The following is a 17,471-nucleotide window of genomic DNA, read 5'->3' as shown; positions in this document are numbered from 1 at the left end:
TTTTCAATCCTATTAAAACTAACGAGGACGATGACGGCAATTATTGAATTGTACTGGGTGCTTCGCCGTTCTAAATATTAGACTATTGTGATATCACTTTTTCAAATTTAAATAGAGGGAAAACTGTGAAACTATTTCAGACTATTGAGTTTTTTGTTATTGAAATTCATACATTAGAAATCAAGATATTGATATTTGTCTCATTAGGATGCCTGGAAGTAATAAAATAATTTGTCTCTTACTGACAAGTAAATAACTTAAGTTTTCTGTATTGTATATCCAAAATTGGCTGTCCAATGAATATTCATTCCTAAGACTTGGACATACCCCATAATAATTGGACTAATTTTGGATGTTCATTGGATAATTTGTGCTATCTAAAAACGCTTTCGGCATATTAATTATTACAATTAAATGATGCTTAGCATAAAGAATGCATTTAGTATTTAGTAACAACTTTAATGGATGTAAATCCCATTAACTAAATATTATATGTATGTTTAAACCTACTTATAAATACGTACAGTAATATGTGGTGCTACAGTAATAATTTAAAAAAGCATTAAACTGTAACCTTTCAAGGAAATCTTTACATCAATTTGCGAGTTTTAATTAAATGGCCCCACCAACACACCAGAAGCAGCAGTAGCGAAAACCGGTACATGGGGAATTTATTTTATATTCTTAGTCATCGTATCAACGGGTTACTCGGAGATCTGCTGCGGTTTTAGAAATATTTATTTATAGTGCTTAATAATAATTATTGGTTACCCCGGATTACACAAACAGTTTATTATTTAGGCACAAAGTAATCCAACAATAACACAGTGTTGTACTTAAACAATGGCAAATAACTGGGATTACATACCCTTGGAACTAAAGGATAATGAACCCGATAGTGCTCCGCACACAAGTGTTCTTAATATAAACGATCCAATGGAAATAGCAGATGAAAGCTCAAAACGCGTTATGTTAAACAGGTATGTTACACGTTTTTCACTTTAGAATTTAATACAATATTTTACTTAAGCGGTGCAATACCTTTTACGAATTTGTCGAAACCGGGAGCTTCTCCTGTTCATAATAATAATTCACAAGGTGCCTCAAATACAAGTGAGATGCTTAGGATTAATTCTGTGGAGGAGGCACCACTGGCTCGAATTGAATTTGAGGATGATGAACGTGAGGATGATGATCGAGAATTTGTCAGTAGGCCGTATCCTGGAGTGGATGATGGTTTTTTTGCCGATAACGATGTAAATGGTAATAGTTTACAATTTTAAATACTTTTTCCTTTAAAGCTAATCCAATCCATAATATACCTGAAATGGAATTGTGAAACTTTTTTCAAAAACCTGAATAGTTTTTATTTTAAGATAGCCGAGAAACTTTTCCCGGTGACGTCGAACTTATACCAAAATCGAAACATCCTGAAGAACTAGCCCCTCATACCCCCGAACTGACTCCAAGGTATGTTGTACATACATATGCATGTAAAAATACTTTTTATGTGATTTTATGATAACTTACAGGGTAGCACCCGATGGGGAAAATCGTCCCCCAGATGTTCCTCCGTCACCTAAGGAATTACCCAGATTTCCTCTACCAAGAGATACTCCAGATTTCCATGGATTTAAACCAAGTTTTAGTGACGAAGAAACTGGAACCCAAGGTATCATCTAATCTAATTAATATCTATATATATTTATATAAATCAATTGCAGTCCTCTTTTAGGTACAGAGACCATACCCGATGTAAATGTATATCAACACAAAAAAACATTGGCACAAGGCATGATGGATTTGGCACTTTTTTCTGCCAATGCCAATCAGTTAAGATACGTTTTAGAGAATTTTGGCAAAAGTCACCCTTATTCGGTTCCAAGTTTGGTGTTGATATCTTTAAGTCTGATTTTACAAGTAAGTTAAAAATGTTCTATGACGAAAAACCAAATAATGTCGGTTGCCGTTTTTCAGGTGGTTATAGGAGCTGGCTTGGTCTGGAACGCCACATTGAATATAAAAGACGAAAAAGCCCTTTGTGTTGCAAATAAGGTTAATAACATGACCACGATCGGAGTGTTTTTCGTTACGGTCATAAATGTATTTATTTCTGCTTTCGGAATAACCACAAATCCTGCTACATAATGTCAGAACTGATTAATAAAGTATATCTATGCACAAATATGAAAATAAAAATATATACCAATATTAGACTACATTTAATTCATTAAACACCAAATTATTTGTTTTTGTAACTCTTTCAATACGTTGAGTTCTCCGGCAAAAATTGTTAAAAAAGAAATCCTTAAAGAATTCTAGAAATCAAAATAAAAGAAGATAAGCTCAAAAACGAGGTCAAAAAATGACTTTTCAGGATTTTCCAAGTGCTCTCATTCCCTTAGTTCTGCTCGGATCCTGTTATAACCCGGTGTTTTCGTAATCTAGGTGACCCAAATAAGACGCTGGTATACTTAGTTTGATTTCGACAAAAATCAATTTTTGGTGAAAAAATTCGATACGGGGGGGTATACCCGAAAAATGAAAAAACCTAAACTTTGAAGGTCGATATCTCGGCTTCTATGGGAGCTATCGGGAAAATTTTAACGGTTTTGTCTTAGTTTCGTCGTTGTGAATCCAACGAGACCACCCGCAAGGTCGTAGCTCTTACGATAGCCGAGATATGGCATTTTTGATGCCCATTTTTGGCCTCAAAAACGGACGTCAAAAACGACTTTTTCAGGATTTTCAAAGTGCTCTCATTCCCTTAGTTCTGCTCGGATCCTGTTATAACCCGGTGTTTTCGTAATCTAGGTGACCCAAATAAGACGCTGGTATACTTAGTTTGATTTCGACAAAAATCAATTTTTGGTGAAAAAATTCGATACGGGGGGGTATACCCGAAAAATGAAAAAACCCAAACTTTGAAGGTCGATATCTCGGCTTCTATGGGAGCTATCGGGAAAATTTTAACGGTTTTGTCTTAGTTTCGTCGTTGTGAATCCAACGAGACCACCCGCAAGGTCCTAGCTTTTCTAATAGCTGAGATATGGCATTTTTGATGCCCATTTTTGGCCTCAAAAACGGACGTCGAAAACGACTTTTTCAGGATTTTCAAAGTGCTCTCATTCCCTTAGTTCTGCTCGGATCCTGTTATAACCCGGTGTTTTCGTAATCTAGGTGACCCAAATAAGACGCTGGTATACTTAGTTTGATTTCGACAAAAATCAATTTTTGGTGAAAAAATTCGATACGGGGGGGTATACCCGAAAAATGAAAAAACCCAAACTTTGAAGGTCGATATCTCGGCTTCTATGGGAGCTATCGGGAAAATTTTAACGGTTTTGTCTTAGTTTCGTCGTTGTGAATCCAACGAGACCACCCGCAAGGTCGTAGCTCTTACGATAGCCGAGATATGGCATTTTTGATGCCCATTTTTGGCCTCAAAAACGGACGTCGAAAACGACTTTTTCAGGATTTTCAAAGTGCTCTCATTCCCTTAGTTCTGCTCGGATCCTGTTATAACCCGGTGTTTTCGTAATCTAGGTGACCCAAATAAGACGCTGGTATACTTAGTTTGATTTCGACAAAAATCAATTTTTGGTGAAAAAATTCGATACGGGGGGGTATACCCGAAAAATGAAAAAACCCAAACTTTGAAGGTCGATATCTCGGCTTCTATGGGAGCTATCGGGAAAATTTTAACGGTTTTGTCTTAGTTTCGTCGTTGTGAATCCAACGAGACCACCCGCAAGGTCGTAGCTCTTACGATAGCCGAGATATGGCATTTTTGATGCCCATTTTTGGCCTCAAAAACGGACGTCGAAAACGACTTTTTCAGGATTTTCAAAGTGCTCTCATTCCCTTAGTTCTGCTCGGATCCTGTTATAACCCGGTGTTTTCGTAATCTAGGTGACCCAAATAAGACGCTGGTATACTTAGTTTGATTTCGACAAAAATCAATTTTTGGTGAAAAAATTCGATACGGGGGGGTATACCCGAAAAATGAAAAAACCCAAACTTTGAAGGTCGATATCTCGGCTTCTATGGGAGCTATCGGGAAAATTTTAACGGTTTTGTCTTAGTTTCGTCGTTGTGAATCCAACGAGACCACCCGCAAGGTCCTAGCTTTTCTAATAGCTGAGATATGGCATTTTTGATGCCCATTTTTGGCCTCAAAAACGGACGTCGAAAACGACTTTTTCAGGATTTTCAAAGTGCTCTCATTCCCTTAGTTCTGCTCGGATCCTGTTATAACCCGGTGTTTTCGTAATCTAGGTGACCCAAATAAGACGCTGGTATACTTAGTTTGATTTCGACAAAAATCAATTTTTGGTGAAAAAATTCGATACGGGGGGGTATACCCGAAAAATGAAAAAACCCAAACTTTGAAGGTCGATATCTCGGCTTCTATGGGAGCTATCGGGAAAATTTTAACGGTTTTGTCTTAGTTTCGTCGTTGTGAATCCAACGAGACCACCCGCAAGGTCGTAGCTCTTACGATAGCCGAGATATGGCATTTTTGATGCCCATTTTTGGCCTCAAAAACGGACGTCGAAAACGACTTTTTCAGGATTTTCAAAGTGCTCTCATTCCCTTAGTTCTGCTCGGATCCTGTTATAACCCGGTGTTTTCGTAATCTAGGTGACCCAAATAAGACGCTGGTATACTTAGTTTGATTTCGACAAAAATCAATTTTTGGTGAAAAAATTCGATACGGGGGGGTATACCCGAAAAATGAAAAAACCCAAACTTTGAAGGTCGATATCTCGGCTTCTATGGGAGCTATCGGGAAAATTTTAACGGTTTTGTCTTAGTTTCGTCGTTGTGAATCCAACGAGACCACCCGCAAGGTCGTAGCTCTTACGATAGCCGAGATATGGCATTTTTGATGCCCATTTTTGGCCTCAAAAACGGACGTCGAAAACGACTTTTTCAGGATTTTCAAAGTGCTCTCATTCCCTTAGTTCTGCTCGGATCCTGTTATAACCCGGTGTTTTCGTAATCTAGGTGACCCAAATAAGACGCTGGTATACTTAGTTTGATTTCGACAAAAATCAATTTTTGGTGAAAAAATTCGATACGGGGGGGTATACCCGAAAAATGAAAAAACCCAAACTTTGAAGGTCGATATCTCGGCTTCTATGGGAGCTATCGGGAAAATTTTAACGGTTTTGTCTTAGTTTCGTCGTTGTGAATCCAACGAGACCACCCGCAAGGTCCTAGCTTTTCTAATAGCTGAGATATGGCATTTTTGATGCCCATTTTTGGCCTCAAAAACGGACGTCGAAAACGACTTTTTCAGGATTTTCAAAGTGCTCTCATTCCCTTAGTTCTGCTCGGATCCTGTTATAACCCGGTGTTTTCGTAATCTAGGTGACCCAAATAAGACGCTGGTATACTTAGTTTGATTTCGACAAAAATCAATTTTTGGTGAAAAAATTCGATACGGGGGGGTATACCCGAAAAATGAAAAAACCCAAACTTTGAAGGTCGATATCTCGGCTTCTATGGGAGCTATCGGGAAAATTTTAACGGTTTTGTCTTAGTTTCGTCGTTGTGAATCCAACGAGACCACCCGCAAGGTCGTAGCTCTTACGATAGCCGAGATATGGCATTTTTGATGCCCATTTTTGGCCTCAAAAACGGACGTCGAAAACGACTTTTTCAGGATTTTCAAAGTGCTCTCATTCCCTTAGTTCTGCTCGGATCCTGTTATAACCCGGTGTTTTCGTAATCTAGGTGACCCAAATAAGACGCTGGTATACTTAGTTTGATTTCGACAAAAATCAATTTTTGGTGAAAAAATTCGATACGGGGGGGTATACCCGAAAAATGAAAAAACCCAAACTTTGAAGGTCGATATCTCGGCTTCTATGGGAGCTATCGGGAAAATTTTAACGGTTTTGTCTTAGTTTCGTCGTTGTGAATCCAACGAGACCACCCGCAAGGTCCTAGCTTTTCTAATAGCTGAGATATGGCATTTTTGATGCCCATTTTTGGCCTCAAAAACGGACGTCGAAAACGACTTTTTCAGGATTTTCAAAGTGCTCTCATTCCCTTAGTTCTGCTCGGATCCTGTTATAACCCGGTGTTTTCGTAATCTAGGTGACTCAAATAAGACGCTGGTATACTTAGTTTGATTTCGACAAAAATCAATTTTTGGTGAAAAAATTCGATACGGGGGGGTATACCCGAAAAATGAAAAAACCCAAACTTTGAAGGTCGATATCTCGGCTTCTATGGGAGCTATCGGGAAAATTTTAACGGTTTTGTCTTAGTTTCGTCGTTGTGAATCCAACGAGACCACCCGCAAGGTCGTAGCTCTTACGATAGCCGAGATATGGCATTTTTGATGCCCATTTTTGGCCTCAAAAACGGACGTCGAAAACGACTTTTTCAGGATTTTCAAAGTGCTCTCATTCCCTTAGTTCTGCTCGGATCCTGTTATAACCCGGTGTTTTCGTAATCTAGGTGACCCAAATAAGACGCTGGTATACTTAGTTTGATTTCGACAAAAATCAATTTTTGGTGAAAAAATTCGATACGGGGGGGTATACCCGAAAAATGAAAAAACCCAAACTTTGAAGGTCGATATCTCGGCTTCTATGGGAGCTATCGGGAAAATTTTAACGGTTTTGTCTTAGTTTCGTCGTTGTGAATCCAACGAGACCACCCGCAAGGTCCTAGCTTTTCTAATAGCTGAGATATGGCATTTTTGATGCCCATTTTTGGCCTCAAAAACGGACGTCGAAAACGACTTTTTCAGGATTTTCAAAGTGCTCTCATTCCCTTAGTTCTGCTCGGATCCTGTTATAACCCGGTGTTTTCGTAATCTAGGTGACCCAAATAAGACGCTGGTATACTTAGTTTGATTTCGACAAAAATCAATTTTTGGTGAAAAAATTCGATACGGGGGGGTATACCCGAAAAATGAAAAAACCCAAACTTTGAAGGTCGATATCTCGGCTTCTATGGGAGCTATCGGGAAAATTTTAACGGTTTTGTCTTAGTTTCGTCGTTGTGAATCCAACGAGACCACCCGCAAGGTCCTAGCTTTTCTAATAGCTGAGATATGGCATTTTTGATGCCCATTTTTGGCCTCAAAAACGGACGTCGAAAACGACTTTTTCAGGATTTTCAAAGTGCTCTCATTCCCTTAGTTCTGCTCGGATCCTGTTATAACCCGGTGTTTTCGTAATCTAGGTGACCCAAATAAGACGCTGGTATACTTAGTTTGATTTCGACAAAAATCAATTTTTGGTGAAAAAATTCGATACGGGGGGGTATACCCGAAAAATGAAAAAACCCAAACTTTGAAGGTCGATATCTCGGCTTCTATGGGAGCTATCGGGAAAATTTTAACGGTTTTGTCTTAGTTTCGTCGTTGTGAATCCAACGAGACCACCCGCAAGGTCGTAGCTCTTACGATAGCCGAGATATGGCATTTTTGATGCCCATTTTTGGCCTCAAAAACGGACGTCGAAAACGACTTTTTCAGGATTTTCAAAGTGCTCTCATTCCCTTAGTTCTGCTCGGATCCTGTTATAACCCGGTGTTTTCGTAATCTAGGTGACCCAAATAAGACGCTGGTATACTTAGTTTGATTTCGACAAAAATCAATTTTTGGTGAAAAAATTCGATACGGGGGGGTATACCCGAAAAATGAAAAAACCCAAACTTTGAAGGTCGATATCTCGGCTTCTATGGGAGCTATCGGGAAAATTTTAACGGTTTTGTCTTAGTTTCGTCGTTGTGAATCCAACGAGACCACCCGCAAGGTCGTAGCTCTTACGATAGCCGAGATATGGCATTTTTGATGCCCATTTTTGGCCTCAAAAACGGACGTCGAAAACGACTTTTTCAGGATTTTCAAAGTGCTCTTATTCCCTTAGTTCTGCTCGGATCCTGTTATAACCCGGTGTTTTCGTAATCTAGGTGACCCAAATAAGACGCTGGTATACTTAGTTTGATTTCGACAAAAATCAATTTTTGGTGAAAAAATTCGATACGGGGGGGTATACCCGAAAAATGAAAAAACCCAAACTTTGAAGGTCGATATCTCGGCTTCTATGGGAGGTATCGGGAAAATTTTAACGGTTTTGTCTTAGTTTCGTCGTTGTGAATCCAACGAGACCACCCGCAAGGTCGTAGCTCTTACGATAGCCGAGATATGGCATTTTTGATGCCCATTTTTGGCCTCAAAAACGGACGTCAAAAACGACTTTTTCAGGATTTTCAAAGTGCTCTCATTCCCTTAGTTCTGCTCGGATCCTGTTATAACCCGGTGTTTTCGTAATCTAGGTGACCCAAAAAAGACGCTGGTATACTTAGTTTGATTTCGACAAAAATCAATTTTTGGTGAAAAAATTCGATACGGGGGGGTATACCCGAAAAATGAAAAAACCCAAACTTTGAAGGTCGATATCTCGGCTTCTATGGGAGCTATCGGGAAAATTTTACCGGTTTTGTCTTAGTTTCGTCGTTGTGAATCCAACGAGGCCACCCGCAAGGTCCTAGCTTTTCTAATAGCTGAGATATGGCATTTTTGATGCCCATTTTTGGCCTTAAAAACGGACGTCGAAAACGACTTTTTCAGGATTTTCAAAGTGCTCTCATTCCCTTAGTTCTGCTCGGATCCTGTTATAACCCGGTGTTTTCGTAATCTAGGTGACCCAAATAAGACGCTGGTATACTTAGTTTGATTTCGACAAAAATCAATTTTTGGTGAAAAAATTCGATACGGGGGGGTATACCCGAAAAATGAAGGTCGATATCTCGGCTTCTATGAGAGCTATCGGGAAAATTTTAACGGTTTTGTCTTAGTTTCGTTGTTGTGAATCCAACGAGACCACCCGCAAGGTCGTAGCTCTTACGATAGCCGAGATATTGCATTTTTGATGCCCATTTTTGGCCTCAAAAACGGACGTCGAAAACGACTTTTTCAGGATTTTCAAAGTGCTCTCATTCCCTTAGTTCTGCTCGGATCCTGTTATAACCCGGTGTTTTCGTAATCTAGGTGACCCAAATAAGACGCTGGTATACTTAGTTTGATTTCGACAAAAATCAATTTTTGGTGAAAAAATTCGATACGGGGGGGTATACCCGAAAAATGAAAAAACCCAAACTTTGAAGGTCGATATCTCGGCTTCTATGGGAGCTATCGGGAAAATTTTAACGGTTTTGTCTTAGTTTCGTCGTTGTGAATCCAACGAGACTACCCGCAAGGTCGTAGCTCTTACGATAGCCGAGATATGGCATTTTTGATGCCCATTTTTGGCCTTAAAAACGGACGTCGAAAACGACTTTTTCAGGATTTTCAAAGTGCTCTCATTCCCTTAGTTCTGCTCGGATCCTGTTATAACCCGGTGTTTTCGTAATCTAGGTGACCCAAATAAGACGCTGGTATACTTAGTTTGATTTCGACAAAAATCAATTTTTGGTGAAAAAATTCGATACGGGGGGGTATACCCGAAAAATGAAAAAACCCAAACTTTGAAGGTCGATATCTCGGCTTCTATGGGAGCTATCGGGAAAATTTTAACGGTTTTGTCTTAGTTTCGTTGTTGTGAATCCAACGAGACCACCCGCAAGGTCGTAGCTCTTACGATAGCCGAGATATTGCATTTTTGATGCCCATTTTTGGCCTCAAAAACGGACGTCGAAAACGACTTTTTCAGGATTTTCAAAGTGCTCTCATTCCCTTAGTTCTGCTCGGATCCTGTTATAACCCGGTGTTTTCGTAATCTAGGTGACCCAAATAAGACGCTGGTATACTTAGTTTGATTTCGACAAAAATCAATTTTTGGTGAAAAAATTCGATACGGGGGGGTATACCCGAAAAATGAAAAAACCCAAACTTTGAAGGTCGATATCTCGGCTTCTATGGGAGCTATCGGGAAAATTTTAACGGTTTTGTCTTAGTTTCGTCGTTGTGAATCCAACGAGACCACCCGCAAGGTCGTAGCTCTTACGATAGCCGAGATATGGCATTTTTGATGCCCATTTTTGGCCTCAAAAACGGACGTCGAAAACGTTTTTTTCAGGATTTTCAAAGTGCTCTCATTCCCTTAGTTCTGCTCGGATCCTGTTATAACCCGGTGTTTTCGTAATCTAGGTGACCCAAATAAGACGCTGGTATACTTAGTTTGATTTCGACAAAAATCAATTTTTGGTGAAAAACACATCTCGTGAGAGTGGGTATACCCCGAAAAATGAAAAAACCCAAACTTTGAAGGTCGATATCTCGGCTTCTATGGGAGCTATCGGGAAAATTTTAACGGTTTTGTCTTAGTTTCGTCGTTGTGAATCCAACGAGACCACCCGCAAGGTCGTAGCTTTTCTAATAGCTGAGATATGGCATTTTTGATGCCCATTTTTGGCCTCAAAAACGGACGTCGAAAACGACTTTTTCAGGATTTTCAAAGTGCTCTCATTCCCTTAGTTCTGCTCGGATTTTGTTATAACCCGATGTTTTCGTAATCTAGGTGACCCAAATAAGACGCTGGTATACTTAGTTTGATTTCGACAAAAATCAATTTTTGGTGAAAAAATTCGATACGGGGGGGTATACCCGAAAAATGAAAAAAACCCAAATTTTGAAGGTCGATATCTCGGCTTCTATGGGAGCTATCGGGAAAATTTTAACGGTTTTGTCTTAGTTTCGTCGTTGTGAATCCAACGAGACCACCCGCAAGGTCGTAGCTCTTACGATAGCCGAGATATGGCATTTTTGATGCCCATTTTTGGCCTCAAAAACGGACGTCGAAAACGACTTTTTCAGGATTTTCAAAGTGCTCTCATTCCCTTAGTTCTGCTCGGATCCTGTTATAACCCGGTGTTTTCGTAATCTAGGTGACCCAAATAAGACGCTGGTATACTTAGTTTGATTTCGACAAAAATCAATTTTTGGTGAAAAAATTCGATACGGGGGGGTATACCCGAAAAATGAAAAAACCCAAACTTTGAAGGTCGATATCTCGGCTTCTATGGGAGCTATCGGGAAAATTTTAACGGTTTTGTCTTAGTTTCGTCGTTGTGAATCCAACGAGACCACCCGCAAGGTCGTAGCTCTTACGATAGCCGAGATATGGCATTTTTGATGTCCATTTTTGGCCTCAAAAACGGACGTCGAAAACGACTTTTTCAGGATTTTCAAAGTGCTCTCATTCCCTTAGTTCTGCTCGGATCCTGTTATAACCCGGTGTTTTCGTAATCTAGGTGACCCAAATAAGACGCTGGTATACTTAGTTTGATTTCGACAAAAATCAATTTTTGGTGAAAAAATTCGATACGGGGGGGTATACCCGAAAAATGAAAAAACCCAAACTTTGAAGGTCGATATCTCGGCTTCTATGGGAGCTATCGGGAAAATTTTAACGGTTTTGCCTTAGTTTCGTCGTTGTGAATCCAACGAAACCACCCGCAAGGTCCTAGCTTTTCTAATAGCTGAGATATGGCATTTTTGATGCCCATTTTTGGTCTCAAAAACGGACGTCGAAAACGACTTTTTCAGGATTTTCAAAGTGCTCTCATTCCCTTAGTTCTGCTCGGATCCTGTTATAACCCGATGTTTTCGTAATCTAGGTGACCCAAATAAGACGCTGGTATACTTAGTTTGATTTCGACAAAAATCAATTTTTGGTGAAAAAATTCGATACGGGGGGGTATACCCGAAAAATGAAAAAACCCAAACTTTGAAGGTCGATATCTCGGCTTCTATGGGAGCTATCGGGAAAATTTTAACGGTTTTGTCTTAGTTTCGTCGTTGTGAATCCACGAGACCACCCGCAAGGTCGTAGCTTTTCTAATAGCTGAGATATGGCATTTTTGATGCCCATTTTTGGCCTCAAAAACGGACGTCGAAAACGACTTTTTCAGGATTTTCAAAGTGCTCTCATTCCCTTAGTTCTGCTCGGATCCTGTTATAACCCGGTGTTTTCGTAATCTAGGTGACCCAAATAAGACGCTGGTATACTTAGTTTGATTTCGACAAAAATCAATTTTTGGTGAAAAAATTCGATACGGGGGGGTATACCCGAAAAATGAAAAAACCCAAACTTTGAAGGTCGATATCTCGGCTTCTATGGGAGCTATCGGGAAAATTTTAACGGTTTTGTCTTAGTTTCGTCGTTGTGAATCCAACGAGACCACCCGCAAGGTCGTAGCTCTTACGATAGCCGAGATATGGCATTTTTGATGCCCATTTTTGGCCTCAAAAACGGACGTCGAAAACGACTTTTTCAGGATTTTCAAAGTGCTCTCATTCCCTTAGTTCTGCTCGGATCCTGTTATAACCCGGTGTTTCCGTAATCTAGGTGACCCAAATAAGACGCTGGTATACTTAGTTTGATTTCGACAAAAATCAATTTTTGGTGAAAAAATTCGATACGGGGGGGTATACCCGAAAAATGAAAAAACCCAAACTTTGAAAGTCGATATCTCGGCTTCTATGGGAGCTATCGGGAAAATTTTAACGGTTTTGTCTTAGTTTCGTCGTTGTGAATCCACGAGACCACCCGCAAGGTCGTAGCTTTTCTAATAGCTGAGATATGGCATTTTTGATGCCCATTTTTGGCCTCAAAAACGGACGTCGAAAACGACTTTTTCAGGATTTTCAAAGTGCTCTCATTCCCTTAGTTTTGCTCGGATTTTGTTATAACCCGATGTTTTCGTAATCTAGGTGACCCAAATAAGACGCTGGTATACTTAGTTTGATTTCGACAAAAATCAATTTTTGGTGAAAAAATTCGATACGGGGGGGTATACCCGAAAAATGAAAAAACCCAAACTTTGAAGGTCGATATCTCGGCTTCTATGGGAGCTATCGGGAAAATTTTAACGGTTTTGTCTTAGTTTCGTCGTTGTGAATCCAACGAGACCACCCGCAAGGTCGTAGCTTTTCTAATAGCTGAGATATGGCATTTTTGATGCCCATTTTTGGCCTCAAAAACGGACGTCGAAAACGACTTTTTCAGGATTTTCAAAGTGCTCTCATTCCCTTAGTTCTGCTCGGATCCTGTTATAACCCGGTGTTTCCGTAATCTAGGTGACCCAAATAAGACGCTGGTATACTTAGTTTGATTTCGACAAAAATCAATTTTTGGTGAAAAAATTCGATACGGGGGGGTATACCCGAAAAATGAAAAAACCCAAACTTTGAAGGTCGATATCTCGGCTTCTATGGGAGCTATCGGGAAAATTTTAACGGTTTTGTCTTAGTTTCGTCGTTGTGAATCCAACGAGACCACCCGCAAGGTCGTAGCTCTTACGATAGCCGAGATATGGCATTTTTGATGCCCATTTTTGGCCTCAAAAACGGACGTCGAAAACGACTTTTTCAGGATTTTCAAAGTGCTCTCATTCCCTTAGTTCTGCTCGGATCCTGTTATAACCCGGTGTTTTCGTAATCTAGGTGACCCAAATAAGACGCTGGTATACTTAGTTTGATTTCGACAAAAATCAATTTTTGGTGAAAAAATTCGATACGGGGGGGTATACCCGAAAAATGAAAAAACCCAAACTTTGAAGGTCGATATCTCGGCTTCTATGGAAGCTATCGGGAAAATTTTAACGGTTTTGTCTTAGTTTCGTCGTTGTGAATCCAACGAGACCACCCGCAAGGTCGTAGCTCTTACGATAGCCGAGATATGGCATTTTTGATGTCCATTTTTGGCCTCAAAAACGGACGTCGAAAACGACTTTTTCAGGATTTTCAAAGTGCTCTCATTCCCTTAGTTCTGCTCGGATCCTGTTATAACCCGGTGTTTTCGTAATCTAGGTGACCCAAATAAGACGCTGGTATACTTAGTTTGATTTCGACAAAAATCAATTTTTGGTGAAAAAATTCGATACGGGGGGGTATACCCGAAAAATGAAAAAACCCAAACTTTGAAGGTCGATATCTCGGCTTCTATGGGAGCTATCGGGAAAATTTTAACGGTTTTGCCTTAGTTTCGTCGTTGTGAATCCAACGAAACCACCCGCAAGGTCCTAGCTTTTCTAATAGCTGAGATATGGCATTTTTGATGCCCATTTTTGGTCTCAAAAACGGACGTCGAAAACGACTTTTTCAGGATTTTCAAAGTGCTCTCATTCCCTTAGTTCTGCTCGGATCCTGTTATAACCCGATGTTTTCGTAATCTAGGTGACCCAAATAAGACGCTGGTATACTTAGTTTGATTTCGACAAAAATCAATTTTTGGTGAAAAAATTCGATACGGGGGGGTATACCCGAAAAATGAAAAAACCCAAACTTTGAAGGTCGATATCTCGGCTTCTATGGGAGCTATCGGGAAAATTTTAACGGTTTTGTCTTAGTTTCGTCGTTGTGAATCCACGAGACCACCCGCAAGGTCGTAGCTTTTCTAATAGCTGAGATATGGCATTTTTGATGCCCATTTTTGGCCTCAAAAACGGACGTCGAAAACGACTTTTTCAGGATTTTCAAAGTGCTCTCATTCCCTTAGTTCTGCTCGGATCCTGTTATAACCCGGTGTTTTCGTAATCTAGGTGACCCAAATAAGACGCTGGTATACTTAGTTTGATTTCGACAAAAATCAATTTTTGGTGAAAAAATTCGATACGGGGGGGTATACCCGAAAAATGAAAAAACCCAAACTTTGAAGGTCGATATCTCGGCTTCTATGGGAGCTATCGGGAAAATTTTAACGGTTTTGTCTTAGTTTCGTCGTTGTGAATCCAACGAGACCACCCGCAAGGTCGTAGCTTTTCTAATAGCTGAGATATGGCATTTTTGATGCCCATTTTTGGCCTCAAAAACGGACGTCGAAAACGACTTTTTCAGGATTTTCAAAGTGCTCTCATTCCCTTAGTTCTGCTCGGATCCTGTTATAACCCGATGTTTTCGTAATCTAGGTGACCCAAATAAGACGCTGGTATACTTAGTTTGATTTCGACAAAAATCAATTTTTGGTGAAAAAATTCGATACGGGGGGGTATACCCGAAAAATGAAAAAACCCAAACTTTGAAGGTCGATATCTCGGCTTCTATGGGAGCTATCGGGAAAATTTTAACGGTTTTGTCTTAGTTTCGTCGTTGTGAATCCAACGAGACCACCCGCAAGGTCGTAGCTCTTACGATAGCCGAGATATGGCATTTTTGATGCCCATTTTTGGCCTCAAAAACGGACGTCGAAAACGACTTTTTCAGGATTTTCAAAGTGCTCTCATTCCCTTAGTTCTGCTCGGATCCTGTTATAACCCGGTGTTTCCGTAATCTAGGTGACCCAAATAAGACGCTGGTATACTTAGTTTGATTTCGACAAAAATCAATTTTTGGTGAAAAAATTCGATACGGGGGGGTATACCCGAAAAATGAAAAAACCCAAACTTTGAAAGTCGATATCTCGGCTTCTATGGGAGCTATCGGGAAAATTTTAACGGTTTTGTCTTAGTTTCGTCGTTGTGAATCCACGAGACCACCCGCAAGGTCGTAGCTTTTCTAATAGCTGAGATATGGCATTTTTGATGCCCATTTTTGGCCTCAAAAACGGACGTCGAAAACGACTTTTTCAGGATTTTCAAAGTGCTCTCATTCCCTTAGTTTTGCTCGGATTTTGTTATAACCCGATGTTTTCGTAATCTAGGTGACCCAAATAAGACGCTGGTATACTTAGTTTGATTTCGACAAAAATCAATTTTTGGTGAAAAAATTCGATACGGGGGGGTATACCCGAAAAATGAAAAAACCCAAACTTTGAAGGTCGATATCTCGGCTTCTATGGGAGCTATCGGGAAAATTTTAACGGTTTTGTCTTAGTTTCGTCGTTGTGAATCCAACGAGACCACCCGCAAGGTCGTAGCTTTTCTAATAGCTGAGATATGGCATTTTTGATGCCCATTTTTGGCCTCAAAAACGGACGTCGAAAACGACTTTTTCAGGATTTTCAAAGTGCTCTCATTCCCTTAGTTCTGCTCGGATCCTGTTATAACCCGGTGTTTCCGTAATCTAGGTGACCCAAATAAGACGCTGGTATACTTAGTTTGATTTCGACAAAAATCAATTTTTGGTGAAAAAATTCGATACGGGGGGGTATACCCGAAAAATGAAAAAACCCAAACTTTGAAAGTCGATATCTCGGCTTCTATGGGAGCTATCGGGAAAATTTTAACGGTTTTGTCTTAGTTTCGTCGTTGTGAATCCACGAGACCACCCGCAAGGTCGTAGCTTTTCTAATAGCTGAGATATGGCATTTTTGATGCCCATTTTTGGCCTCAAAAACGGACGTCGAAAACGACTTTTTCAGGATTTTCAAAGTGCTCTCATTCCCTTAGTTTTGCTCGGATTTTGTTATAACCCGATGTTTTCGTAATCTAGGTGACCCAAATAAGACGCTGGTATACTTAGTTTGATTTCGACAAAAATCAATTTTTGGTGAAAAAATTCGATACGGGGGGGTATACCCGAAAAATGAAAAAACCCAAACTTTGAAGGTGGATATCTCGGCTTCTATGGGAGCTATCGGGAAAATTTTAACGGTTTTGTCTTAGTTTCGTCGTTGTGAATCCAACGAGACCACCCGCAAGGTCGTAGCTCTTACGATAGCCGAGATATGGCATTTTTGATGCCCATTTTTGGCCTCAAAAACGGACGTCGAAAACGACTTTTTCAGGATTTTCAAAGTGCTCTCATTCCCTTAGTTCTGCTCGGATCCTGTTATAACCCGGTGTTTCCGTAATCTAGGTGACCCAAATAAGACGCTGGTATACTTAGTTTGATTTCGACAAAAATCAATTTTTGGTGAAAAAATTCGATACGGGGGGGTATACCCGAAAAATGAAAAAACCCAAACTTTGAAGGTCGATATCTCGGCTTCTATGGGAGCTATCGGGAAAATTTTAACGGTTTTGTCTTAGTTTCGTCGTTGTGAATCCAACGAGACCACCCGCAAGGTCGTAGCTTTTTTAATAGCTGAGATATGGCATTTTTGATGCCCATTTTTGGCCTCAAAAACGGACGTCGAAAACGACTTTTTCAGGATTTTCAAAGTGCTCTCATTCCCTTAGTTCTGCTCGGATTTTGTTATAACCCGATGTTTTCGTAATCTAGGTGACCCAAATAAGACGCTGGTATACTTAGTTTGATTTCGACAAAAATCAATTTTTGGTGAAAAAATTCGATACGGGGGGGTATACCCGAAAAATGAAAAAACCCAAACTTTGAAGGTCGATATCTCGGCTTCTATGGGAGCTATCGGGAAAATTTTAACGGTTTTGTCTTAGTTTCGTCGTTGTGAATCCAACGAGACCACCCGCAAGGTCGTAGCTTTTCTAATAGCTGAGATATGGCATTTTTGATGCCCATTTTTGGCCTCAAAAACGGACGTCGAAAACGACTTTTTCAGGATTTTCAAAGTGCTCTCATTCCCTTAGTTCTGCTCGGATCCTGTTATAACCCGATGTTTTCGTAATCTAGGTGACCCAAATAAGACGCTGGTATACTTAGTTTG

General features: G+C 40.1%; 1 protein-coding gene across 2 annotated transcripts; it reads left to right on the top strand.

The window, feature by feature from the left end:
- The first annotated feature begins 502 nt into the window (after positions 1–502).
- On the top strand, positions 503–2,211 carry LOC126744243 (ninjurin-A-like). 2 transcript variants are annotated; one of them, XM_050451607.1, is made up of 6 exons: positions 513–980; positions 1,031–1,263; positions 1,377–1,470; positions 1,533–1,672; positions 1,736–1,920; positions 1,978–2,211. In XM_050451607.1, the coding sequence occupies exons 1-6, from the start codon at positions 844–846 to the stop codon at positions 2,146–2,148; spliced, it is 960 nt and encodes a 319-aa protein (XP_050307564.1). In that variant the 5' UTR covers positions 513–843; the 3' UTR covers positions 2,149–2,211. The 2 variants fall into 2 exon arrangements, with proteins under 2 accessions (XP_050307565.1, XP_050307564.1); XM_050451608.1 differs by lacking the exon at positions 1,978–2,211 and having other exon boundaries at positions 503–980; positions 1,725–1,869.
- The last annotated feature ends 15,260 nt before the right edge of the window (positions 2,212–17,471 follow it).

The sequence above is a fragment of the Anthonomus grandis genome, chromosome 13 (genome assembly GCF_022605725.1).
Source record: "Anthonomus grandis grandis chromosome 13, icAntGran1.3, whole genome shotgun sequence".
In the NCBI taxonomy this organism is placed as follows: Eukaryota; Metazoa; Arthropoda; class Insecta; order Coleoptera; family Curculionidae; genus Anthonomus; species Anthonomus grandis.
This window is presented reverse-complemented; position numbering and strand designations above follow the sequence as displayed.